General features: G+C 38.7%; 1 protein-coding gene across 1 annotated transcript; it reads right to left on the reverse strand.

The window, feature by feature from the left end:
- Nucleotides 1-10,689: 10,689 nt before the first annotated feature.
- LOC140921233 (NACHT, LRR and PYD domains-containing protein 14-like) lies at nucleotides 10,690-21,178 on the reverse strand. Its single transcript, XM_073371215.1, has 3 exons — nucleotides 20,572-21,178; nucleotides 16,267-16,665; nucleotides 10,690-14,888 (listed from the first exon to the last, which is right to left on the reverse strand). Exons 1-3 carry the CDS (start codon nucleotides 21,176-21,178, stop codon nucleotides 11,575-11,577), a joined length of 4,320 nt encoding a protein of 1,439 aa, XP_073227316.1. The 3' UTR covers nucleotides 10,690-11,574.
- Nucleotides 21,179-26,498: the final 5,320 nt, after the last annotated feature.

Below are 26,498 nucleotides of genomic sequence, written 5' to 3' on the forward strand. Positions count from 1 at the left end.
CTGAGCATTCTGTAGGATACTATGGTTGCGCTCGCACTGCATGTTTTCCACGAGCAATCAAACTGGGTTCAGCGCGATGGTATGTTTGTTGTTATTTTCTTTTTTATCTAGCAATTACAGGATGAGGTCAAGTATGATCTGAAGAATTATGCAGCTCAGTCAAAGAAGGTGTGAGGAGGATGGAGGATGTCACCATCTGATCGATGTTAAGTTCCCGCAACTGAGAGAATTAGCCTGCAGTGCAGGCGTTTTCTTTGAGCGCGCCATTTGCTCGCGAAAGCGCCATGTTGAAATTTCCCTCCAAGAGAGGAGGAGATGAGGCGAGTATTTTTTTTTCTCCCCTCCCCCTCCCCCCTTGCCTTCTTTCGCCCTTGCTCCTAAAGTAAGGGTTACTAGCTTATCTTTAGCTTCTCTAAATTCGAGAATCCTGTTTTTTTATAAGAATGTTGTTTCTCCGGCCTAGGCTGAATATTCTTATTTTTCTGCCGATTTTAGGCAGAAAATATTATTGTTCTATTCTTAAATTATATAGCTTATGACATTTCCGTTTTAGAATATTTTGGGTCGTCATCAATTATAGTAAGTGCAGGTTTCTTCGTTTGTTGGCAAGTTTTGCCGTTTAGAGAATGGAATAAGTTGAAAACGTACAATTGTATTGTATTTAAGGTTTTGAACACATAATTATATCCTTTTCAAAATCGCAGCCTGGGGTTTATTCTTAAAATATTCAGTTAAAATTTCGCAAATTTCAGCCTCGATAATCTTATAAAATACATATTCTTATAGAAAAAAAAAGAGTGTATATGTATGTATGTATGCTTGGAGGCTTGTAGGAATGTATGTTTGTATGTATAACATCTGCTAGATAACAACTGATAAAGACGGGAACCAAGAGAGAATGAGCTCATTCTCTCTAGCCTGCAGTGCAGGCGTATTTTGGGCGGGCGAAACATTGTCCATGTTCGTAATATTGTTGTAATTGCCATCTTTGATTTTATGACAGTGGAAGATTGGGGAGAGTAGAAATAGTATCTTTGAGTTACAAACTACTAAAATATTAAATTTATTTATTTATTACAATTGACAAAAAGACTAAGAAACATATGAAAGAACAAAAAGAAAAAAATGCCATAAGGATGGTCAGCAAAAGAGTCATAGAACCCATATGAGACCGACAACCTAAATAAACAAAAAATAAGGAAAAGGGAATTATGTATATCAAAAAAGTAACAATGATAATTAACATATAAATATCTACAGAAATATTCGAGAGATTATCGAGTAGCCAAGAAATCAGCTACTTGCTTCTTCTTGAAACTAAATACGAGTTGACGGTGGTAACGCATTCCACATATCAACAATCAAATTATAGCATTCTAAAATTTAAACTATTAAAAAGAGTCATAATGTACAATTTGGCGCTTGAAATCAGTAAAGTCAGAAGTTCTAAAACATGATCCGGAAGAGAGTTCCATAGTTTTGAAGCCACGGTACAAAAAGGAGTGAAGACCAAATGTAGTACAGTTCTTGGAGACGGAAGAGACAAAACATAATAACATAATGAAAACATATTCGTCGAGTTGTATTTTTTCTGTTTTACCTACAGTTTTTTTTGCACGAGTTCCGCTAGTCTACTTCCGCAAAGCGGGTGCAATTTTCTGCCGTTTTCTTCAGCTTTGAAACAGCTAAAACCAACCCAATCTCTCTCCAGGTCTTCTCGGCTCAGCTACCGTCCTTTTATCCTGCACTGTTGACGTCATTTTACTGGATATCGCCAGTCTTGCAAATTTGTTCACCCTCAGGTTGGTTATGAAAAATAAGCCGGTGGGTTTGAGCCAATCAGGAACGGAGACAAGACGATATTCATGTGTCAAAAACAGGAGCGGATCGAAGCTCATTTTCTCTTGTTGTACGTGAAAACCATTATATAAGGGCAGATAAGGGAAATGAATAATATGGAATTTACATTTGCAATTTCAACTTATTTTGTTTTCAATTTTTTACAGCATGCTTGATTTTTTTTTTTGCCAGCGGTCCTCGACTCTATCGTGCGCGTGAGAGGTGGCAGGGAATATTTTGGCGCGTGCGAATATGGACATGCATGACAGACACCATTAGATTCATTTTCTGGCGGGAGTTAACCTTCAGTCTGTTGATTGGCTCTGGAACAAAAGAGTGCTAACTTTCATCATACTGGCTATTATAATTGGCTATTGTAAAATACAGCTCCAGCAATCAAGTTATGCATGGTAACTTCGTCCATTACTACAATAATTGAGGTTGAGGGTACCATCCTGCGGTCAGATCAGGAAATTGAAAACTTACGTTTGAAGTTGAAGATACAGAAACTGACACTACAGACGAAAATAAAGAAAAAAAAAGAACTGAAGAAGAAAAGTATATACTGACTTTTTCTTTTCAAAAATTGTTGCACCTTAAGTGTATTTATCAGCCACTAGCCGTCACACAAAAGGCAAACACGTAAAACTGTTCAGTCGTGAACGAACAGTATTATTAAAAACGGGATAAACGAACAGTATTACTAAAAAAGAAAAATATCGACTTATCGGCGCAAATATCTGGGAATGTCAATACATTATACATTTTTCCGATGAGCGGAATGAAATTATTTTTGAAATTGTATAACCTTACGCAATGAATAATAGCTCAAAATCCTCTAAGGTGTATTGTATTCTTTGTCTTAGGTATACAATCAAATACCATGAGAGCACATCTTGCAATGACATTAAATTTATTGACTTATCTGGCGATTATCTCATCATTCTGTTATTCTAATTGCGGTTTTGCATTCTCATATCCAGGTGTATTTGTTATAAAGGGCGTATATTTGCTGTCTTGTAAAGTCTTTTCGACGATAATCTGAGAATTTTCTGCCCAACTAACAACATGCTTTTTCTTTCTTGTCAGACAGTTGTAATAAGTAAATATTTTGCATAACTTGTGCTAAAACTGAGTTATATCTATTCATAATAGTATGTCATTGAGTAGGCATAAGGCCAGGAATTTTAAGTAGCCACGAAACGATACATACTCTTGGCTCTGTTAATAATTTGCGCACATATTTCATTGTTCTGGTGGGTTTCGCGTTAAGGAAATCCATGAATTGTCTTGGAGTATCTGGTAAGCTTACGTGTAAAAAACATCACACATGCCTGTCAACACGTTTGAACTATCTTTACGCTTGAATGCGCCTGCGTAACCCCTTCGGGCAGAATTAGCCGTTATTTTTATGTAGTATTTTTGATGTCAATGATTTTCTAAAATTTCACAAAACAGTTTTCTACGAAACTTAACATGAGGCGTTTGTTTCTTGTGAACATACTTGGTGATTTGTTGTTGTCGATATTAGTGATGACATACTTTGTCTACCGTGCTATCGCAACTAGCGCTCAGGGTCTTCTTCCTCCAATGAAGCAACAGTCAAATGAAGGGACCCTTTAAGTTCCGGTAATTCATGCTGCAACTCAAGTCCAAACTCAAGAATGAGTTTCTTTAAAGCCTCTTCATCAATATTGTCTAGCACACTCCACTGGTCACAGAAATCCGATGAGGGCTTGATTGGGTGTGTTTGACACGAGCTCTTGCCCAAAGATTCATTGTTATGTTCACACATGTTTGATCTGCTCTGTTCTGGTCTGTTACGATGTGTCTTTATAATTACTTGGCATCTGCGACGTATTCGCGTCCACTGAAAATTACCTCCCTGCAAGACGAACTAGCTACAATGTAGCTCAGTATTAAATTACATGTATATCAAAGTTCGCTCTCTTGAATAACTCTCGGTGTCTCGATCCTGGCACAGTTTTACACGATTGGCCACTTCTAACGCCCACCTCTACTCTATCGCAGCCAGTTGAGTTGTGTCTGTTTTCCCCTCTCCGAAATATTCTCACCTTGAAAAACACTGGCCTCTTACAAAATGATTGTTTCAAGAGTGAACATCCGCTGATACGACGATTTCCGTCACAACCCCGGTACTCGCGAAGAAACACGTCTACACTGCGACCTGGTTATTTTGGGAATGAGTTATTGTGTACATATGTAATTTTTAATAACACTCCACATCGTCACCCAAGGGAACACGCATAGTTTGAATTAATGTGTTGATTCAATAGTAGAACCCCCTGGGAAGGTGACTAAAAAAATTGACGGAGGGGGGAGTGAGGAGTAATTTTTTCTCGTTATTGACATTCTACTGAAGAAAAACGCAAAAATTTGAAGCTACATTTTGCTACACGTTAAGATTGAAGCCTAATGATTAGATTATATTTCCATTTTCTTTTGACTACTTTATAACTACTTGAGGTTTTAATTTAAGCATCCAGCCCTCCCCTCCCCTGCTTTAAATACGATGCAGCGAAGCATGACATACGTTATGTTTTGGCACCTTTTGCTTTGTTTTGTTTTTATTTTGTTTTCACAATAATGCATTGGCAATCACTTCTTAAATGATGCCCTTTAAATTTGCCTTGTGAAAATAACAGTTTATAAACCGTGTATAGAAGAATCCTCTAAGCTAAATGCACGCAGATTTGATAAACCGCATAGGAAAGTATAGTGTATTACATCACACACGATAAGACTGGTAAGTATTTAAATACTTGCCTTTAATACCTGTAATGTGATGCAAAACTTAGCCATCTTTGACTCATCAATTTCGAGTCATTTGATGACCTGTGATTGTTCTACAAATAAATTACAAAAAGCACTATTTATAACTTGAAGGAAGGTGAAGTAAGAGAATCTGTAATTTTGTCTTGAGTATGAGGAAGCAAACTTTGATATCTCTACCTGTCAAACTTTAATTTTTGGGCCACAGACGCAGGTTTCAATATACAGTGAATGTTGTTCTGGACTGAATCCAGACGTGGGACACGCATGCTTCGGTATTGAAGGATGGGGTTAGTAATAAAAGCAAGGAGATATCGTGAGATGATAAATATTTACAATGATCAAAATCGCGCGGTAATTTTCGTTATCAGGTGCAAAGTCACAACGTTGATATTTATTTCACAGTTTGTTGCATTAGTCTTTGTAAGAGTTATTTCGGGATTTTTATTTTCTTGCTGGTTATATAGTCACCTTGGAAACGTTTATTCTGACTGCGGAATTCTTTCAATTGTAACTAATTATTCATTCTAAGCAAAGGTTAAATAATTAAATGCTTTGTTTTTGTTTGAGTTGAAATGAAGGTAGCATTCTCATAAGGTTTGCTTGACTAAGGCCGTTAACTGAGGGGAGATCACACGAACTCCTTTAATTTAAGTTCATTTGTTCGATGACCTACACCTACCCCCTTCCCTTGACTAAGGGTGGAGAGGGACTGCATAAGACGCCAGCCAGGACACATATTTTTAGCCTGAAAGTTTGAGATAAGACTTGAATCTTTTGCGCGAATTGCGTGCATGGATAGTGACGCTTACATCTTTGCAGGGTCTGGAAGGAGACAAATTGTTTGTAGGGTCTGGAAAGACAAAATATATTGTTTGCAAACGTGATAGGGTAAAAAAGAATGTTTGCAGAGAAGTCAAGTAAGATATTAAAAAATATCATTGCCAAAACTCTTGCCAACTCTCACTCTTAAGACATCGATCCCACGCATGGAGGGCAAATGTTTGAAGAAAAATGGGACATATTTGACAACCACTCTCAAACAAGGCTTAGCTCAGACAGTGATGAAACAGGTAGTAACTCATCTGCTGATGAACATTCTGAAATTGAGCCATTGTGAAGAACTGATACATTGTATTTGGAAAATTAATCTATAATACATTAACTTTCTAAATTTAATTAAAAAAAGTCTTCATAATAATAATAATAATAATAGTAACAATAATAATAATAATAATAATAATAATAATTTAATTCTTATATTGCGCGCTTTCCATGAAATGATCAAGCGCGCATTACATGATTTCTATCTATAATAACTTAATAAAGGGTATCTAACTACTAATTATCTAAAATATACTATGATAAAATTAAAATATACAACATATGTTAAAATACTAGTAATTATCGTGATGACAATTAAAAATTAATAAATTAATAAAAAGCTTCCCTAAAGAGGTGCGTTTTCAGATGGCGCTTAAAAATCCCTAGATCTGTAATAGAACGAATCTCACGAGGTAATACATTCCAAAGTGCCGGAGCTGCGACCTAGAATGATCTGTCTCCTAATGTAACGCTCCTGGAATATGTTGGCGTTGCAAGCAACAAACCATCCGAGGAGGATCTTAAATTATAATTTCCTGATCTTTTAATTGACACAAGTTCTGATAATGACTCAATTTGGAAATGCTCATCAGCAGATGAGTGACTGTCTGTTTCATCACTGTCTGTCTCGTTTCAGAGTGGTTGTCTCCGTTTTCAGTTCTTCAAACATTTGGTGAAGGATAGCATTTAACTGATTCGTAACCACGTAACTGATTCGTAACTGATTCGTAACCACAGGGAGCATGAATGTCTTCCTCGATAATGTAATTAGTGCTTACTTGAGGTTCATCAATTAGATCTTTTTTGACAAAAGACGACAACGGTTTCTTTCGTTTCTTATGCTGTGTCCCTTCTGCTCCTTGTACATCATTGTTTAATAGTTTAATAAGGCAATAGTAATATTCAGCACAAATAAAAAGAACACTGAAAAAAATGGAAAAAATTGTTTGTAAGAAGATGACGATAGAAAAAAAGTGTTTGCAGAAGATAATTTCCCATCGCGCCCTCCCCCCCCCCCCTCCAGAAAAATACTGGTCCGTCCTTAAACAGAGCGTGAATCGGAAAAACTAATGAAATACAGTCGTGATTCGTGAATTACATATTTACTATGACGCGTGATCCTCTAACATTGTAGTCCGGCGTGAATCGATATTTCTACCAATAAAACAGATGTGTCGTGACGAGGGTTCGAAGTTAAACCATGTAAAAGAAAAAATGCACAGCTTCGATTTTGAAGCAATAAAATTCATCGCCAGTCAACTCTAATTTGTAGTGGTCCGAAACAAAAATAAGAAAATCGCAAGTTTGATCACCGTACTTTTTTTATTCCTTTCCATCCAGGGGTCATTTCAGACCTACTCTTATCTATGAGTAGTCCAGCAACTATTAAGAATCATTGATGGACTTGATCAGTCCTTCGCCTAATAACGTGTTTCGTGAATGTACGGTAATTTAACCCGCGATTCGATATCCAGACATCCTCTTCCAGACCCTGTTTTCAGGCAAACAACACAAGCACAGTCAAATCTTGTATCGCCCTTATTTAACCAATCCAAGACATATTGAATTCCAGGCTGTGGATTTCGATTTCCATTACAGTAGATCTTGGATGGCCCGATCAGTTTCTCGACAGTAGACATTGGATTCCTATCACTAGCGGGATTACGAATTCCGGTTTCCACGGGCATGATTTCCCGGATCGATTCCGGAACCAAGATTTGCTTACATGGGGCAACTTGTACTTGATTGAAACGAGATGACATCTCAGTTAGTGATGGGAAAGGGGTAATTAGAAATGATCAGAAGTCTTTCCGTGGGGGGGGGGGGGGTGCTCGCTGTGTAACACCGTTTTGACCAATTCACCTAGACGCATTTCATTGACCGTATACATGAAATAAACTCTTAAAATCACTTGTTTTGGCTTTCATTGCATCGTAAAATCTAGAAATTGAGGTGGAAATTAATGTGAATTAAGATGAGTAAGTTGAAAAGGTCAAAAAAGGGTTATTCCTTCGGACAAGACGGGCAATTTTACAGTGATGGGCTAGCGCTTAGTGTCCTATCCTTCGAGTGAAGGTGTGCTGAGGTTGACCTCATTTTGATACAAACCTCCTTCCTATTTTTCTGGAGCTCTCTTTCTTCCTGAAGAAAAATTTCAAAAAAAAACCCTCTTGGACCAGGGTAAAGAAGGAAATAAGAAGGACGTCATTTACATAATATAAGGATTGATCAAAACAGGGCCAACTCCAGTCTCATTTCCACTTGTACCTCCCAAGGCAGAAAGCTTGACAAACAAAAGGGCAAAATTTTGTTCACAATCGAGGCTGGAAGTGTAATTTGCTCGTCTGACTATCTGAACATTCTGGTAATAACAACTTACTGAAGTCCTCACAGTGCATGCACGAAGCAAAATTCTGCCATATCGTATGTGACAAAAAATGATTCAGCAATTTTTATTCCTAAAAAATGACACACATAACTTTAAGTAGCGACAATAACGTTAATTTTGAAACCATTTTGTCGCTGGGTTTGGCGTTTTTTTATTCGGGCCATTGAAATGCATGGACCGTACATTCTCTAGTGACTCTCTTATATATCAGCGCAGTGGAAACATGTTTGACATGTTTGTTCAGGCACAAGGCCCAAGAGGAGTGATCGGTGACAAGGCAAAACAGGTCGAAACCTGAGCTCTGAGGCGCCAGTCACGTGACCCCCTGGTGGGTTCTTAATTGTCGAAGAACTCTAAAGTCCCCGAGTATTTCCCGAAAGAGATGGGTTCCAGTGAAGGTTTTTTTTTTCAGATTCCCCACCGCACTACCCAACTACTGACCCCTGAAACGTGCATCACCGTATACGCTGTTTTAAAAGTTTGAAAAGCACACGATACCCTGTCAGTATAGAAATAATCTCTCTTACACTACTTGTGAAGAAAATGAACGGAAGATATACAGACAGCAACTAAGAGAAGATATAAAACTATATTTACAAAATTCAATGAAGTTACAGCTAAAATATATTTAACAATAAGATGCAAGATAAAGAGGCTCACCTTTCTTTTTTAGAATAGAAATTAACGAACGTAAAATTTGCTTTTGCGGCGGTCGCTTGCCTACCTATTACATAGTCCATAGTCTCACGGCTGCAAGGGAGACTACCTCTTACACGGAACATTACTTAAAAAATAAAGTGGAACGACTGAACCTCAAAATAGAAAAGGTCCTCGGTATAACGAACGATTTTCTTTTAGCCCGGCCAAAATAACAATAAAATCTGTGGAACAAAACCGCGATTTAACGGAATCCTTGTGATAACGAACACGGAAGGAATTCTTGGTTGGGGGCGTGTCGCCCGGTTCCCCTGACCCTATTTCAGACCACAAAATGTTATTTTTTACTCCCGTTTTCAGGCCAGACCTCTAAAATCCATACCCGTTTTCAGACCTGGCCTTTAGGCAGAAATTATGTCATCATTACTTAGATTGATGTGAAGTATATATGAAATAATTCATTTTTGAACTGCGGTTGTAGATGAAAGTGATGAACGATCATCGCAGTAAATTTTCCAATTTAAGCAATTGGAAAGAAGAAGAAGAAGAAAAAAAAAAAATTGGAAAGAAGAAGCCTGAAAAAAAAAAAATCAGGCCTTCAACGGGATTCGAACCCGCGCCGTGACCTCCGAGTTACCGGTGCGTTGCTCTACCAACTGAGCTATGAAGCCACACATTGGGAGCGAGGTCAATTTATTGAGTTCATATCTCCCGTGAGGAGTGAAATTATATTACGCATACAGCTTCTCCGTCATTTTTCTTATTCATTTGGAACTGAAACAATAAATACGTTCATACGTTCCCGTAGTTTCCTCCAAAACCATACCCGATTTCAGACCAAAATGGGCAAAGTGTTCTCAGACCACCGTCCCTACCCTTTGGGGCGGCACATACCTATATGGATTATATAAGGGAGTACTCTTTCGCAGGGAAAGAACATTTTCAGGGCTTGTTTTCCAAAAATTCCTTAAATTGGGGTTTTCGATATAAGGAACAAATTTCCCTAGGCTCTTGGCAGTTTGTTACTGGATCGAGGTTCCACTGCACGAAGTTTTCATTCCCAGCGAACCGGTTGACAAGATAAGTAAAGGTTTGCACGGCTATTAGCGGCTACTTGTCTCTTCTTTAGTCCTTCACGTTTCAAAAAGTCATGAGTTTTTGGAGCAACAGACTATGATTTACCGCAAGTTTGTACAAGAACAGAATGTATGTGGGTTACGCTATAAGCAATTTAATCAAGGAGTGCAACTTTGCCGACGTAGTAAAGTTTGAGTATAACAAGAAAATACAGTACCAAAATGCATAAAAATTCATTAATCAGGTATGTTAGGGTTATAACAACACAAGTTTTAAGGACCAAACCCAAGTTTATTTTTTTTCTGGTAATCAACAATCTATTATCTCCTTCACAAATATTAAGAACCTACTTAGCCTAAATTGCTAATAAGTACACCAGACTTAAAAAAAGTCGCTACCAATTCGTGGGTGTTTACTGAACTTCGAAGTTCCGGGGAAAAAACGTCAGAAATAATGGGGTTTGACCCCGAAGAGGAGGGGGGGGGGGGGGGGTACTTCCATATATGGGCTATATAGGTAAGTGCCGCAGTGAAGGGTATGGTTTTCAAGCAGTTTACTCTGTATAAAAATATAGGGTAGCAAAATTCAGCGGAACTAGCTGTGGTATAGGCTGAGGGTTCCAGCGGCACATTCCCACCCAAAATTCCTTAAGTGCTTCCCCCCCCGCCGAGGGTTTGACCCAGGTGTTCTCAATATACAAATATATCAGTTCCCAAGCGAAAACAGTTCCTGAGAGTCGTAATGTTTCAGTGGTCAATAAATCCCCGCAGTCTTTATTTTCATAAGAGAAGAAATAGACTATGAGAGGGTCAGTGAGCAGGCTATTAAAACCAGACAAGACGATGTTTTATTTGGAGTCTTACACAATCCTATGTATATGGACTTTATCGAAATAATTTAAAATAATAACACAAATTGCACACTAGTGGAATATCAATGTTAACCTAAACAACTAATGATCTTCTTTTCTCATAGCAGTCGAACACGTATTTTGCAATTAACTTTTGCACTGGTTTGTTCTTGCTCGGAGGGTTTATTAACAACAGAAAAGCATCATCTGGTGCCATTCTGTTTACTGATATTCTGTATTCTTTGTTTAAGTATTCAAATAAAGTACTTCTTTTTTCTTAAAACTACCACACTAGCAATTCAACGAGGTCTGTTATCGATCTCAGTTCCATCGATGTGTCTCCGGTTGCAACCGGCGGCATCGACTCTATTGTAACTTTGTTAACAACAGCTCTTTTAACACAACCCACGTTGGGTTAAACACATTACAAATGTTCACATTTAAAACTAACACGCCCCTCCCCCCCACCCCCCGCGCCACGCCCGCGTGACAATGGGGAGCTCAAGCAACAACGGCGGCGAGGGCAACGGCCAAAAAGCGAAAGATTTAGATTAGCAAAACGAAAACTTTGCACGTGTATCACGCTTCTTTTGGATATTTCTTTGCCGTCGTTGCACGAATACAACGTGAAAGGGCCTAATTTCACGTTTTGTTGAGGACGGGAACACAACAGAACAACTGTCTTTCCCTTTTCCTGAACTTTCGTGATACAGTCCTTTAAAATTCAACTCCACAAAACGTTGCCAACATTTGACCAATTAAACGAGTTAGGATAAGTGCGATAAAGTTTGTAGCAGCACGAATTCACTTTTTAAGTGACGTTTTCGTGGCTGTCATCGCTGTTGTTGCTCTCTAATTTTTTGTCTTATAACTCAGCCACAAGCTTTAAGAGATCATACCTCGGCCTTCCGTACCAATTCCGCGGCAACGAAAAAGGGCTCATATTTGCTTTATTTTCAAGCTTAATATTTGACCTCCCTTTAATCGCCTCTCGAACATAGTTCAGATGTTCTTCTGAACAATCTCCTTGTCCGAATTGAAGAAAAAGATCTTGCTTGTTGAGCAAGTATGGTACCATCAACCTCACCGCTCGTCCCAGTGGGTTTCCCATCAGGGACAGAGTACTAAGATCAGGGATGAATTTCAAATTCTCGAGCAAACCACACAAGTCAGCTTCACCCATATCTAATGCTTCAAGTTCTAAATGACGCAAGCTGGGAAAGAAGCATAGGTTTCTGGTGACTTGAGCAAGTGTTCCTCTCGAGCTAAAATTACAGATCTTTAGGCGAATTAATCGCGAAGGTCTCTTAAATTTGCCAAACATCGCCTCCATTACTTCATGCTGCAAACTGCATCCATCTGAACCACTTACTCTTACTTCTTCTAGGGCTGGTAATTCAGGCAATGACCGACCGAGCGCCTCTGCTGCTGCAGATGTCAGGTTCATTTTACGCAGTTTCACTTTCTCAAGGCTTTTGTGTGCGAGAGCGGCAACCAATCGTGTCACTGAATCGTCAGAACATTCAGCCAGATCACCTATCTTTAATGATCGTAAGGCTAATAATTCAGGCAGCGACTGACTGAGCGCCTTTGCTGCTGCTGACGTCAGGTTCATTCTACAAAGTCTCAACCTCTCGAGAGTCTTGTGCCTGATAGCGCCAACCAAACTTGTTATCGCGAGATCGGAACATTGAAGCCAGCCACTTATGCGTAGGGTCTGTAAGGCTGATAGTTTAGGCAGCGAATGGCCGAGTGCCTCGGCTACTGGTGACGTCAAGAGGATTTCACTCAGTGTCAGTTCGGTGAGAGTCTTGTGTTTGATAGCGGCAAACAAAGATGTTGCTGTTCCATCACAGAACTCATCATCAGCCAAGCTACTTGTGCTTAAAGTTTGTAAGGCTGATAATGTACGCAGCAAAGAGCACAGTGCTTCGTTTACCGATGATATCGATAGGACGTCAGGTATTTTTTTTAGTTTGGAGAGAGACCTGTGGTTGATATATGCTTCTGCTTCATAAGAGCAATTAACCAAGCAAAGTTCAAATTCAGTAACCTTTTCAAACCTTGGTAACAAAAATGCAAGCTTTTGTGCTCCCTTTGACGTTAACGCGCAATGCCTGATGGACAAAGAGTACTTGATAGGATTTGTTACTTGCTCCAAGGTACGACATAAGGTATCATCACTATCTACAATTTGAAGGCGTTCTAAATGATTACAGTGTTTGATAATTGCCCCTAGATATTCCATGGAAAATATAGAGGGGGAACAATGAAGAGTTTTCATAAATTTCAGACACAACTGTCCTGAACTTAAATGCTCTGAATTGGAAGGAACAGCAAAGTCTATGAATAGCCGGGCGTGGTCATCGCACACGAGATCCAAGTGCGTAATGTAAAAGTGGACTTGGTCATTACGGAAACAAACCACTGGCAAAAATCCGCAGAGACAAAGGGCAACTAAATGAGTAACATAGAATTTTCTTACAAAATTTGTAACTTTGAGGATTTCCGAACTTTCAGTAACCAGTGATGCAAGCGTCTTTTTTAGTGCTAAGACTTCAGATTTCTTGAGCCTTAAATCCTTATGAATTAATTCAAAAACCACAGACCAGGAGTTTTCATGCTGTGCCTTTAACAACAGGTCTTTAGGAAGTGATTCAAATCTTGGAGAAATAAGAATACTTCCAAGACAATCCAAACAAGCTCTTGAAAAATCAGCTTTTGATTCAACCTCTTCATATGAATTTAAAACCAAATCGCGAAATTTACACTGACGCTCAGTGACGTCACTCAGTGGTGCGTCTGTCTCGTTCTCAAAGTCCGGTATTGTATTTGACATATCCAGCGAAGGATCTGAGATTCTGACAGACTTCAAATGTCTCAAAGCTGTCGACGCTCCATCTTCACTAAGGCCACATACAAACTGGAAAACATTTTCTAAAGCCAAGCACTCCTCCAACTTTTCTCCAATTTCACCGAGATTTCCGCCTTCAGGTATACATCTGTAGGTAATGTACCACGCGGCAAGGAACTCTTGGATGCTCTTGTGAATAAACGACACCATTCCAATTGGTTGTAAGGTTTCTGAGTATTCGGTGATTTGGAGCAAACCAATGAGGACGCTTTCGTCACAATGGACAGAATCGGACAACTGACTGTACTCAAACAAATGGTCATCCTTCAGAAGAGCTTTTAAAGCAACCTTTCCTATTTCTGAGAGGATCTTTTCTTTTTCTGTTAGTTGGACATATCGAGGTGGTGTTTGCTTGCTATAGCTGTGATTTAAAATGAACTGGACAATTTCTATGTACAATGTAGTTTTTGTTTTCGGAAAGAGTTTTAACTGTCCCTTTCTCCAAAGAATACAGAAAAACAGAAGGAGTAAAGGGACTTTCGCCAGTTCCTCCAGCTCTCTGTCACGTAAGTGCTCTTCTAAGTTTGACACTTCATGGGCACTAAGGAATCTCAGCATAAAGTCATTTCTGTCCACTTCGCTGAAACCCGTGATTTCAGCTTGCAGGTCTTCACCCCCTCGTAGTTCGTCAGATTTTGAAATACGAGTTGTTATTAATACACAGCAGCATCTCAGGCTATTTCCACTAAAAATCTCGTATATTTCTGAATCACATCCACTGCGGTATTCGTCGTAGCCGTCAAAGATCAGAAGAACTTTCTCTTGGTTGTTAGTGATATAATCAACTAGGCCCTCTGTCATATATTTGTCTTCTTTTGCAAACACATTAGAGAGTCTTATGACGTCTTTAAAATTTTGACATTTGGACACTTCCTTGAGATTTATGGCAACCACAAGCTCGAAATTCTTCAAGATAGCTGCTTGTTCATCCCCAGTCTCGTTATTGACGTCCACCCAGTCAACAAGCAGCTTCTTAACAAAGGTGCTCTTTCCAATTCCCGTCTGCCCTTGCACGAGTATTCTCTTTGGAATAACGCCGTTCTTCTTTCCTTTGAAGAGGTCACAGTAATGCTTCAGTTCAGTCTGTGTTGTTCCAGCTGGGGTTTGTTCTTCTTTCACCCAGGACAGACGAGTGTAGATCTGGTGAATGTCGACAACGGATTTCTTACTCCAAACAGAAGTGGGAATAGTGGCTGTCTTTCGGTAATGATCTTCTAGTTTGCTTCGACAGGATTTCAGGTCGAATGATTTCAGAGATGAAGCTTCTGAAAAGAGACAACAATGGAATTAGTATCATAAAACGCTACGTATCTAAGTCTGACAACACTAGTTATACTCAAATGACAAGCAAACTATACCGCTGTGAGCTGTCAGTGATATGCTTATTACCCATCTTATTCGTCAATTATATACGGAAATACAGTCGAACCACAGGCATCCCAAGCTCGAAATATACACGTTTGTACCGTTGCGTAACCTTCAAAAAGTAAGGATTTGAACAGGAAGACGTATTTTTTTTTCTGTAACTTACGGATGTGAAAAGATTTTAATTAAAAGCGGCTGCCTTCACTTTTCAAGTTGTGTGTTTTCTCTTTTTTAAGTGGTCAAAATAAACTAAAATATTAAAATGTCAGCAAGTCTACAACAACAAACCAATAAGTGGTGCCGGATCTCCCAGTTGTAGAAGTGGATCAGTACAATTAAACTTGTAGAAAAATATGAAACGGCAAACTGATCCTTACGGCAAGGCGTAGAAGAAGTAAACAAAAGAATACAACAAAAAATATATATATTTAAACAAATTGCCCAATTGCCCAATTGCCTTAGGCGATTTGTTTACAGTAAATATGTTTTTTTGTTTTATTCTTTTCCGTTTACTTCTTCATCGTAAGGATCAGTTTGCCGTTTCATATTTTTTTCATATTTTTCTACTAAATAAATTAGCAGTTCGTGTTTTACCAAGTTTAAAAACACTTGATAACAATCTTGGTCGTTTATTGAACTGCACATAAAAACCTTGTCTGTTTTAAACACACGGACAAAATACAAAGTGTGACATTTTTGTGGCGGTGGTGGTGGTGGTGGTGGTGGTGGTGTTGTGTGTGTGTGTGTGTTTTTTTTTTGGGGGGGGGGGGGGGGGAGGGGGGAAGCCATACCAAAAAGTATTGCCTGATGACCCCCAAATACCACCAGCGCCCCCTATCCCATAAAAAAATAAACCGTCCCTTAGTTACTGTTTAACCGGGACCGCACATCCACAGAAGATAAGCACAACAACAACATTATGTTAACGGTAACTTCACGCGATTACGACGATGAAACGGAAGGACAACAACAATATTAAGTTAACGACAACTTCATGCGATTACGACGATGAAACGGAATATCGTTACGACGAAATTCAAAAAGAAATGTGTAACAAAAAAAGTGTGACGAAAGTGCAAAGCTATCGTTTTGCTCATTAAAGCCAGGTGTTTTTTTGGATTCTGTCCTCGACCTTCTCATAATCGACGTTACTAAGTTGCCTAACAGAACATCTTTGTCCTTCACTTTATTCGGCAAAAAGTATAAACTAAAGCCGGGGAATCCTTTCATTCACAATTTTTGATAAAAGAAGTGGGACCGAGCCTTAACTCAGCTAACCTGGTTTGTCGATCTGTGTTTTTAAACTCTTCAATTCTAGGCCAACCTCTTCTACTTTCACGGCTGTCTCAGTGTGACTTTGCTCTAGACGATAGACTCTCTCTTCTAGTGCTTGTAACCACACCCTTGTGTGTTCTTCAAAGGACACAAGTCTTTCCAAAATCTTTGTAATCTCTTCACTTCTAAACTCCAGTGCATCAAGTCGTTCATGATGCTCGTTCAACCTGCCTTCTTGATCTTTAAGGATAGCAAAATCTTCTTCGAGTTCTGCTACTTGCTTGTTCTGTAGATTCAGCTGTGCCTTGAAGGCGCTGTACTCCTTGATGAGATCTTTCACTTCATCTTGTACTAAGCAAAGAAGATCCTTGTCCACAGCATGTCCCACGATCAAATTACAACCTGAAGCAAATAAGATGGAATCAATTCGAGTAACAGCAAGTAGAAACAAAACTGTATAGCAAGAGAAGATTTGTATTACATTGCACTTGCAAACAAACAGTAATTCTACGGTTTATGAAAAATAAGCGGATCAATCGAGGTTTCTGGATACATGTAAGTGACCACCTACCCCTCCCGTAAGTCACAATTTTTCTCTGAGTGAAAAGTAAGTGTTAATGTTGACTTAAGGGGAGGGGTGGGTGGTCAGTTACCCAGAAACCTAAATTGAACGGCACGTTACACGTATTTGGAACCATCATCAGTCAATAGACCATGGACTTGTTTTGGGGCCTCTTGCAGTGTTTGGACCTGTTTCCAGACATTATAAAGATCTGGTCAGTTCTCTTATATGTAGCATACATCACTATGATTGTAACAACTAGAAAGAGAGTAACAGAGATCCTTAATTCAATATGAAAGTACAGCTCGTGTTCTTTATCAATCTTGAAAAGCTAATTAATTGGATATAAGTGACGCTTAATAGAGGTGACCACTCACAGAGGTTAATCACCATGAGATCGATCTTTATACAGTGTATCTAGTGGATATCACAATACTTGCATGGTTTCCCTAATAGTTATCCACTGGATAGTGGATTGTTGTCTGGTGAATTAGCCACTACCTAATGCTTTGGCAAACACTTGTTCCTTCCCTCTCTGAAGACTGACTGTAGCTTGTTAATTGACAGAGACTTTGCAGCAGTTTATAGACTTCCTTACAAAGGACACTGACCAATCTTTATTATTTTATACACGAACTTGTATCGCTTTTACATGGTCTTCCTCGGAATCGTGTGTAAAATTAAACTAGCAGCCCTTTTCTGCATCTTTTGAAGTTTGTCTGCTAGTTCTTTATTAATATTACTTCATACAGCACTACAGCAATTAAAAGATGGCATTACCAACTGGTGCATTGTACAATTATTCGCTGGTATCAAATGGTAAAATAAGACTCACACGCTTGAAGATAGCAAGACCAGTGGATATATTCTTTGAAATGGTATTAATTTGTGGGTGCCAGCTCAGAGATTCATCAATTTGAACTCCAAGAGATTTATGTTTAATAATCATTACTCTTTCCAACAGTGTATTATTGACCCTTAACAAAGTTAATTTTTTGGGTGACAGCCATGACTAAATTAAATTCGGATCATAATTCATTTTATGTTCAAGGACACATGGTTCTTCTTCAGATGAGGTAAGGGTAGTATCATCAGCATACCTCCTGGGTTTTAAAAACAAATCAAGTCCAGGAATATCACACCATTTAGGAGATTGTTGTTAATATTCCATAGTCATTCATTTGCTGCCTCATTTCCAATTAATCTATTAATGAATCAGCCAAGCCTGTTGTTTCGAAGAATGTTAACAGTCTGTACTTTTCAGCTCTGGACTACTTCACTTCACAGTAATCAGCCAGAAATAAGGGTGTGTTCATTTTTTAAGGGGGAGGGGGGCTGATGGGATTTGAAGGGGGAGCATGAATGAAATATGCTTAAAAAGGGGGAGGTACAGAAGGAAATAACATATTAGGTGTAAAGGGGGTGGGGAGGGGGTCACCAAAAAAAATTCCTTCAAGTTTTGCAGTTATGGCATCTGTAATAATGCAAACAGCTGCCTACCAGAATGCCAAAAACCAGCATTTCTGACCTTCAGAAAGTTCCAATTTTCCCGGGAAGCGTCTCCCCAGACCCCCTAATATACATGTCTTACACACCAAAAAGCAATTCTACCCCAATAAAATGCAAAAAAAGCTTATCAAATTAAATGTTTCTTTGGAAAAAAAAAAACAACAAAAGCTCCATTTGGGAAATGTTTCTTGCACTATTGATAAAGCTCTCAAAGTTTCTCCTGCAGTTTTCCTTTTTAAAAACAGACTCCTTATGCAATGTCATCTTATACAGACAATGTCTGTTCACTGCTTACGGCCATTCAAAACTTCTATTTGATTTATGTTCTGCTATTCATTTTTCATTTTCTCTCAGCTCTTTTTATTTCTTTCTTCTTCTTCTTTTTTTTTTGGGGGGGGGAGGGGGGGGGTCATCTCAATTAATTTGGGAGACAAGGAGGGGCCACTCAAAAAATTTCTAAGGAAGAGCGGGGGTCATCATATACTACAAGAGCTACTAGTCAAATCCCACCAGCTCCCCCCTAACCAGGCAAAAAATGAACGGTCCCTGACGGCCATGCATTGTAAGGATCTAAAATAATTTAGTAGACTCTGTATAATTTTCTATGTATGCATAAGAATTGTTCATTTGTAAGAACTGAGGACACTGATGCAATTTATACTGCATTATTCCTTCAAAATATTTTTTGTTTATGATTGGCTTAAATCCTACGGATAATTCATCATAACCACATTAACCAGCTTGTGTTGAACAAATCTGGGAAAAGTTTGCAATATGTGGAAAATGACATCAATACTACTGCATAATTGCCAGAAAATGGCCCTTTTTATTGGTGTTTGCCTTGTTGTGGCTAAAAATAATATTTTATCAAGAACTGTCCATTTTTCTGCAGTAGCATTAATTTGAAGTCACTTTGCTGAAAAGTTACTAAGCCCAGTCCGGCAAACAAACCTATGGCTCTGACTAGGTTTTAGTAAGATTCATAGTTTTTGCTATATAATAGGATTTTTTTATGGCTGTTTAAGTTTGGAACATTTTGTGCACAGCTAGGAAAAAACACAGTGACTTTAGTTTCTAAAATTATGGGCATGTGGGGCAAAAACAAACTCAATGACTATTTTTTATCTGGATCGTGCATGTACACGTATAACTCCTTTACAAGGAAATTACAAATGTACCTTAAACCACCAACATCGGTCACCTCAGCTTAACTCCCAATTCAAGGGTGACTGCTTAGAAAGGTTTTACCTAATAGAGGGCTTCTGATAGGTCATGGAAGAAAAGTCAAATGTCACAGGATTTTTAGGGACAAACTTTGCCAAAAAACAATCAGTAAAAAACAGCCAATTTTGTGGGAATTTTGAGGGCAAATTTTGCTAGAAATCTATCGGTTTTACGCTGATCAGACCAGCATTTTTAACATTTCCTTAACCGAGGTCATCATTTGCTCTTCCAACAACAATTTACCCTCCACAAGTTAGAGCCAACGGCAAAGCTTTCAACATCATTGCTAGTGCCCAGTTTTTCAAACTGGTACAGCTGTAGTTTTGGGATGTTTAATTTCTAGATAAACTTGCACCTTTACAGCAAGTAAACAGCCTCAAGAGACGAGATACATGTGAGATACATGTTGTCCTGACATTCTGTTTTTTAGAATTTTGTGGGATTTCACAAATTTATCGGAATTTAATTAGAAGCTCCACGACTGCGCAAAATATCAGAAGCCCTATAATATTATTAGTAATGGTAACAGGACTGAGTGGAGTCCAATTCAGTCCGTAATCATACGAGTGATTAACAAAATCGGACGACCCCGTAGCAGGAGTCCGATTTATTTAATCACGAGTATGATTACAGACTGAATTGGACGACACGAAATTCTGTTACCAATTAATCATAACTTTAACAAAATTTGTGATATTTAAGGCCCTTTCTTGAAATCAAAACAGAGGAAATTCCAATTTTTTTTGCTAGTAGTGAAAAAAAGCCATTTAAGCAAGCATGTGATGGCACGTACTGTCCAATTACTTAGGCAAGATGCATACTGTCCTATTAAATTGTCCAATTAAGGCTGAAATCAGGGCAGTTGATAGCCAATTAGATTTGAGAATTTTGTTATAGTTATAATTATTATTATAATCAAATATGATTTGAAATGATTATTTACTGATTCACAGGGTGTTAAAAATAATTTTTAACACCCTGTGAAATTGCCCTTGCTGTTGAAATTACAGTACCTTTTGTTTGCCAATCAGCAAGCTGGTCCAATGTGTCTTTCTCCAATCCTGCTACTAGTCCTAGACTCCTTACCAATGTCTTCAATTTGTCAAAGCAATCATTGAACAGGGCATCTGTCCACTCAGTAAAATCAACATGGCCCCATTTGTTTCTGACATTTTCCCTGACGTCATCAGCTGAAACCTGGGTGAGTGAGGAAAAAACAGGGGCAGGCATATAGTTCTTAAAACCTAACAGACGAAGAATGGCAGTCATGTCCAGTGACTCATCAAAGGCTGAAAACTGAGCCAGATAACCTGGCAGATATAACTTTGCCAAATCCACAGAACTATAGATGTTGAAGTTGTAGTTGCATACACCATGAACAAGATGATTGTTGTTTATATTTTGAAATTTCAGGTTCCTCAAGATAGGATCTGCTCGGACCAGACCGTGATTTAAAGTAGTTAGAGTACAAGGTGGGGTCAGAAGTTGACAGTGTCTGTCCAGATTTGCATAGTTGGTGTCCATTCCTTGTTTCATGGCATCCCGCAAAACAGGAGCAGCAACTTTGTTCATGGCAATTCCCACAACAATCCATCTTTTTTCTTCATCAGAAACCATCATCTGTGTAAATAATTACATGTATGGGTAAAATAATAAAAATTAAAGCTTCTCGATATGAGAAATTTTCTTTACTGTTCTACATATAAATAAAAAATACAGTTGAAGCTGTCTTTGTGACCAATCTCGCAAGTGACCAGCTCTACAGTGTAGTTTACGACTACCTTTGCAAAACCCCGTTTGAACTGTGAATTAAACTTTGTAATGAAGCTGTCTTGTAAGCAACTGTGACCACTTTTGGGATTACCCAAGTGGACTTTTTCTTTGTTTTTAAGCTCTTGTAAGCGACCACTCAGAGTCTTATTCAGATAAATCGACACTTAAATGAAACTGTACACTACACTAAGTGGTTCCTTGATAAAGATCTTGGGGTTATTTTTGTCAAAAAATTGGACCCACAGTTTAGCTGTTGTGTCTATATAATTATCAGATATACACGTACTATGTAAAGATGGTCATTAAACCTTTTTTTTTTTCTTTTTGAAATGAGTTTCTGAAGCTCTAGGTCGCTTATGAGAGCCCATCCTCACACTGCAAGAGACAAGCCCTAGTTACGACCACTTTTCAAATTTATGAGGTGGTCGCTTATAAGAGCTTTGACTGTATTACAATTTTACAATAGTATTAATGAGGAGCATTCATTGCTTGAAAATAAAAGCATTTTTCCCTTAGCGATCTTTTGTTTTTGTCCTACAGTGTTGATATCTGAACATAGAAGATAATTATCATAAGGAGAATTTAAATGCTGATCACTCTTAAGCCTGTAAACCCTAATATCAAAATCCAAATTCTCATTAATATTTTGTTGTCCCTGTACATTTTTATTAGAAGTAGTGGGGAGAATTTGCTCAAGTGCAATTAGATTCATCTTCTCTGATCATGTCCACAATTCTCATATGACCACACTTGCATACTGGGGGAACATCGGCCCTTTGATACTTTGCTGCCATTAAGCTCAGTGATTGGTCATGGTGGTAAAAGACTAACCAATGTTAGTACAGTCAACATCCCTCTAGTAACTGAGTGACCCTTGGTCACTAATGGGGGGTGGTTGTCTCCGGGAAAAATCAAGAACATAAGCTCAAACGGAACAGATTAACATAATAACATAATGTTATTACCTTACAAGCTAAAACTTACTGTAGGTAAAAAAACAACTGGCAGTAATGTTTAACATCAAATAGTGCTTGGAACTTTTAGAAGCTTGTACATACACTGTAACATTTTGCATCAATGTTACAATATTTACCTTTTAGTTAAGCAACAAATGAAACAGAGGTAGCAAGGAATACGAAGAAAGCATTGAATGGTTTGTCGGTGTTTACAGGAAGGTAGAAAATTATTTACCCACTGAATTTGCGACAAAATAATATGGTGAAAATGCATTTCAAAGTTCTTGGAACACACAAAGTTATAAGTACTATAAATGATGTCTTTATTAACAAAAGTTATCCAAATGATTTGATAAGTACTTAAAAAAATAGGTGCTTAAGAAGCGCATGTGACTACTGCTGAAGAGTAAAATGAAAATGGTAGAATGGTGCTACATATGCCATATCCTTTTGTGGTTTTTGTACAGCCCCATACATTTATTATACCTCGTTCAACACAGCTGAATGCTTTAAAATGCATTGTAACGTTTCTCAATGATTCATAACACATTTTCAACGTTTCCCATGAATGCATGAAGCTTTGTCAAATGATGGAAAATGATTTCACATTGTTCAACGCCTTGGCAATGATAGCAAATTAAGGTCAATACGGGACACATAGTCACTCCAATATAGTCCTTTTTACAATGCACTGCACACTGCGTGCCTCCAACGCTCCCTGAGGAGGAGCGTTGCGTGACGACCTTGAGGAGACTACAAAACGAAAATCGGCGTATTGATTAGACATCAACTTCCTTGGTCAATCAAATGGGGGCCTAGTTTGGATGGACCAAAATCGAAAGTATATTTGTTTTCATTACCTTTACACAAGCAATATTGAAAATATACTTACGGATGAAAAAAACAAAAACATATACAGTAGCAAAGGCAGGTTGTATGATCATGACAGCCTCAAATTGCATTGGATTATATATTTTCATGGTTCGATACTATCGCATTATATTAGCTTTAATAAGTCCCTGTAAAATAAATATCTGGCTAATTTACCAACAAGCTTTACAGTTTTTTCTGATTCAGTTGCAGAAGATTTTCCTGAGACTTTTTATCTTTTGTGACATTGTATGTGAAGACTCACAAGACCTGAGAAATGATTGACAGGAGCACCAGAAATTACCTTGATTGCCCTTGGAAGTTGATAAATTGTTAATTAACAGAAACATCATTTAAATATAATTTTTAAAGAAGAAACACTCAAAAAATAATCTGTTTCCTTACTACGTGTGTAGCGAATTGTGTGTCATTTGCCTAGTTGCTTCTAGAAAATGAACATCCTTGGTGAAACCTAATCCTGTGAGCTACATGTACTTTGTTGCCTAGCACATGACTGAAAGTCTACTCCAAAATTTCATTACATAATGTTTTCACAGGAGGTGATTTGAAGCGGAGAAATCTATTACACAAATATTGTGGTTTGAAACTAATTTTGAAGATGAGAAGTGAAGATATGCTTCTTGAGAAATGATGTGATTCACTGCGTTTTCATTTGGTTACACGGCAACATTTTTTCAAACTTGAATACACGCAACTTGTCTCACAAGCTATCAAGACTTATCAAAGCAGACTACGAGGCAGCTGAGCATTTCATTTGTCATCGAGGACTATTGGTAAATCATCAATGTGACAAACGATTCCGAAAATTGGTTATCTTTTTATTGTAATTGGCTTGGAAGTATATTCTATTGTTACTTACTTACTTTCGGAAAACTAAGACGATGCCAATAGTGACACTGGCGCATGCGCAGTGGTCACAAAAACTAAAAAATAACTATTCCCCTTAGGATACAGTAGATATACAAACAAACATGTATTGTCGACTCTTTGCATCTGACAACTGGTACATATCAACCACCATTCTTCTCCCCTTTGGCGGGTAGTTGTATAATAGTCCACATAGCATGTTTGGCGAGTCTGACTGTCTGCCACTTTCCCCCTTTCGAGCCCTTTCATATTGCATGATGTCAAACGATATACAATCATTGATCTCTAGCCATCGCATGTTTGTTCTATTCAGTACTCAGTTTTGTGGCGGTTCCCACTATTTGAATTTTAATAAATTTCGTGACACAGCTCCTTTAAGACGCAAACTATCATGAAAAACCAAGGATATGCTTACCTAAGTTCTGGAAACCGCAATCGAAGTCTCTAGTGGGTCCAAGTCGTCTTTCTACACAACGTCCATAACATTCAATTAACGCAAGCTTGAGTTGTTTCGAAAAATTAATGAAAAGTGTTGAGTTAACACCTCTTATTATACATTAAGTAATGTTTTGAACACTTAGAAGGTTATAATAGCACACGGGAGGCAAGAAATTTCAACAAAAAGCCGTCCAGACTCGAGCAGAAGTCAAATCCACTCGAGATCGGTACTTTTCTCGCTTCCGGGATTCTTGGGTGGGAGGGGACAACAGAGAGAAGCCTGGGAATGAGGTTGCTCACGTGAACGAAGAGTTCGCTGTGGGACACCCCCCGGCTCCAGCCGAGTGGCTCCTCGGAATTATTGGTGGGGTTTGTCTCCTTCGCAGCAATTTTCCCGATGTGCGAGCAAGGATAATAGGATGTAGGGCCTAATTGGAACGATCTGACTTTTTCTTTGGTTTGCATCTTGGAGAGCGGCTTTATTCCCACACCGATCATCTATCTAAGGATCTTTAGGGTACTAAAGCTTACTAAGGTGGCTGCTATCAGTGGTCAACGCCTGGCAAATCTAACAAAGGAGACTCTCACAAAAATGCCCAGTGATCAGGGCTTCGACCATTTGTATGCTAATGTTTCCCGCAAGAGTGAAGGCCTGCTCGGTGAACCAACGCTACCAAGAAAGCGATGCACTTCGGTCAGACTGGAGGTTGGTGCTAGTGCAACAAGCTACCCCTAAACTGCCAACGATCACTTTAGAGGGGTCTATTATGAGGCTATTGATCTTATCGTCAGCGCTATCTATCAGGAACGCGTCAGATCCTACGTCAAGATGGAGACCCTCTTGGTTAAAGCTGCTAATGGTGAGGACTACGAGGCACATTTCAAGTTTGTTGAGACATCATACAGCGAAGATGTGATACAAGGGCGCTAGCTGGGCATACCATTAAGTATTTTGGAGGTTATGCTAAAGAGAAGATATCATGTTTTGACGAAATCCTGTTGATGGTGTCGAAATTTCCAGAACCAGAAAAGAAGCTTATTCACGAGCCCAAACTATCTGTAAGCTGCATGCTGTAAATCCTGGAACCAGCGCTGCTGGCGAGCGTTCTTTCTCATCAGCACGGCGTCTGAAGACGTGGCTTCCATCCAGGATGGGTGACCTAGCAGTGTTGAATGGTCACAAGCGGAGAACAGACAGTGTCTCTAAAGCTAACGTCACACAGGACTTTGTTTCCCGCAATGAGAATCGCAAGAGAAGCTTTGGCACTGCAGACACCTTCAACTGAAAGGAGCAACCTTAGAAAGGTTTATTTAACATACTTGCTGTATTGGATAGTATAACATGCCACGTGTGGACTTTGAGATGGCAGATGACAAATAAGATGGCGCACAAATGCAACATAAATGGGGAAACACCGACCTGAATGTTTCTTTGCATTGGCCACGTTTTTTAGCCCTACCACTTTAAAATGGACTCCTCGGTCCCTGTTTTTGGCATATTTCTTAGCAACTTTTAAGCTTTTTCGGAGCAGAATCTGGAAAGGCCTACCCGTAACGCAAAGCGCTCGATCTCGACGATCTTAGGGAAAAATAGAAGACCGTGAACAGTCTATTATTAAAAGGCATAAAGTATCACATTTAGCTCTGTGGGTTTCGCCGACTGGTTTGTGGAATTTAAAAGATATTCAAAATTCGCGTCAAAACCTAAAAATTAACTGGTCCGTGAAAACGCCAAGAGTGCATGGAAGTTTCTCACTCCAGGTTTTGGGCTCCTGATGGCTGTGAAGGAGACCAGGTGGGGGTGTGCTTCCTGCACTGGTTCTCCAAACCCTTACCGTATTTCAGACCAAAAAGTGTTATTTTCCACACCCGTTTTCAGACCTTATCTCTAAAATCCATATTCAATTTTGAAAGAAAGGACTAGCTTAAAAAAAAGAAGGACCGGATCCTAATAAATAAGTTGAAACATCGAACAAAAGAAGCAAAGCTGATTTTACAGTCGGGAAAATATATTT

Source organism: Porites lutea, chromosome 1 (genome assembly GCF_958299795.1).
Source record: "Porites lutea chromosome 1, jaPorLute2.1, whole genome shotgun sequence".
In the NCBI taxonomy this organism is placed as follows: Eukaryota; Metazoa; Cnidaria; class Anthozoa; order Scleractinia; family Poritidae; genus Porites; species Porites lutea.

What these genes read in the sequence shown, in the direction of transcription:
- LOC140921233 (XM_073371215.1), bottom strand. Translation starts at nt 21,178, where the DNA reads ATGATGGTTTCTGATGAAGAAAAAAGATGGATTGTTGTGGGAATTGCC. An exon ending in TGCTGATTGGCAAACAAAAG is followed by an intron (nt 16,666 to 20,571) that starts GTACTGTAATTT and finishes TATTTGCTTCAG; the next exon opens with GTTGTAATTTGATCGTGGGA. An exon ending in AACACAGATCGACAAACCAG is followed by an intron (nt 14,889 to 16,266) that starts GTTAGCTGAGTT and finishes GTCTCTTTTCAG; the next exon opens with AAGCTTCATCTCTGAAATCA.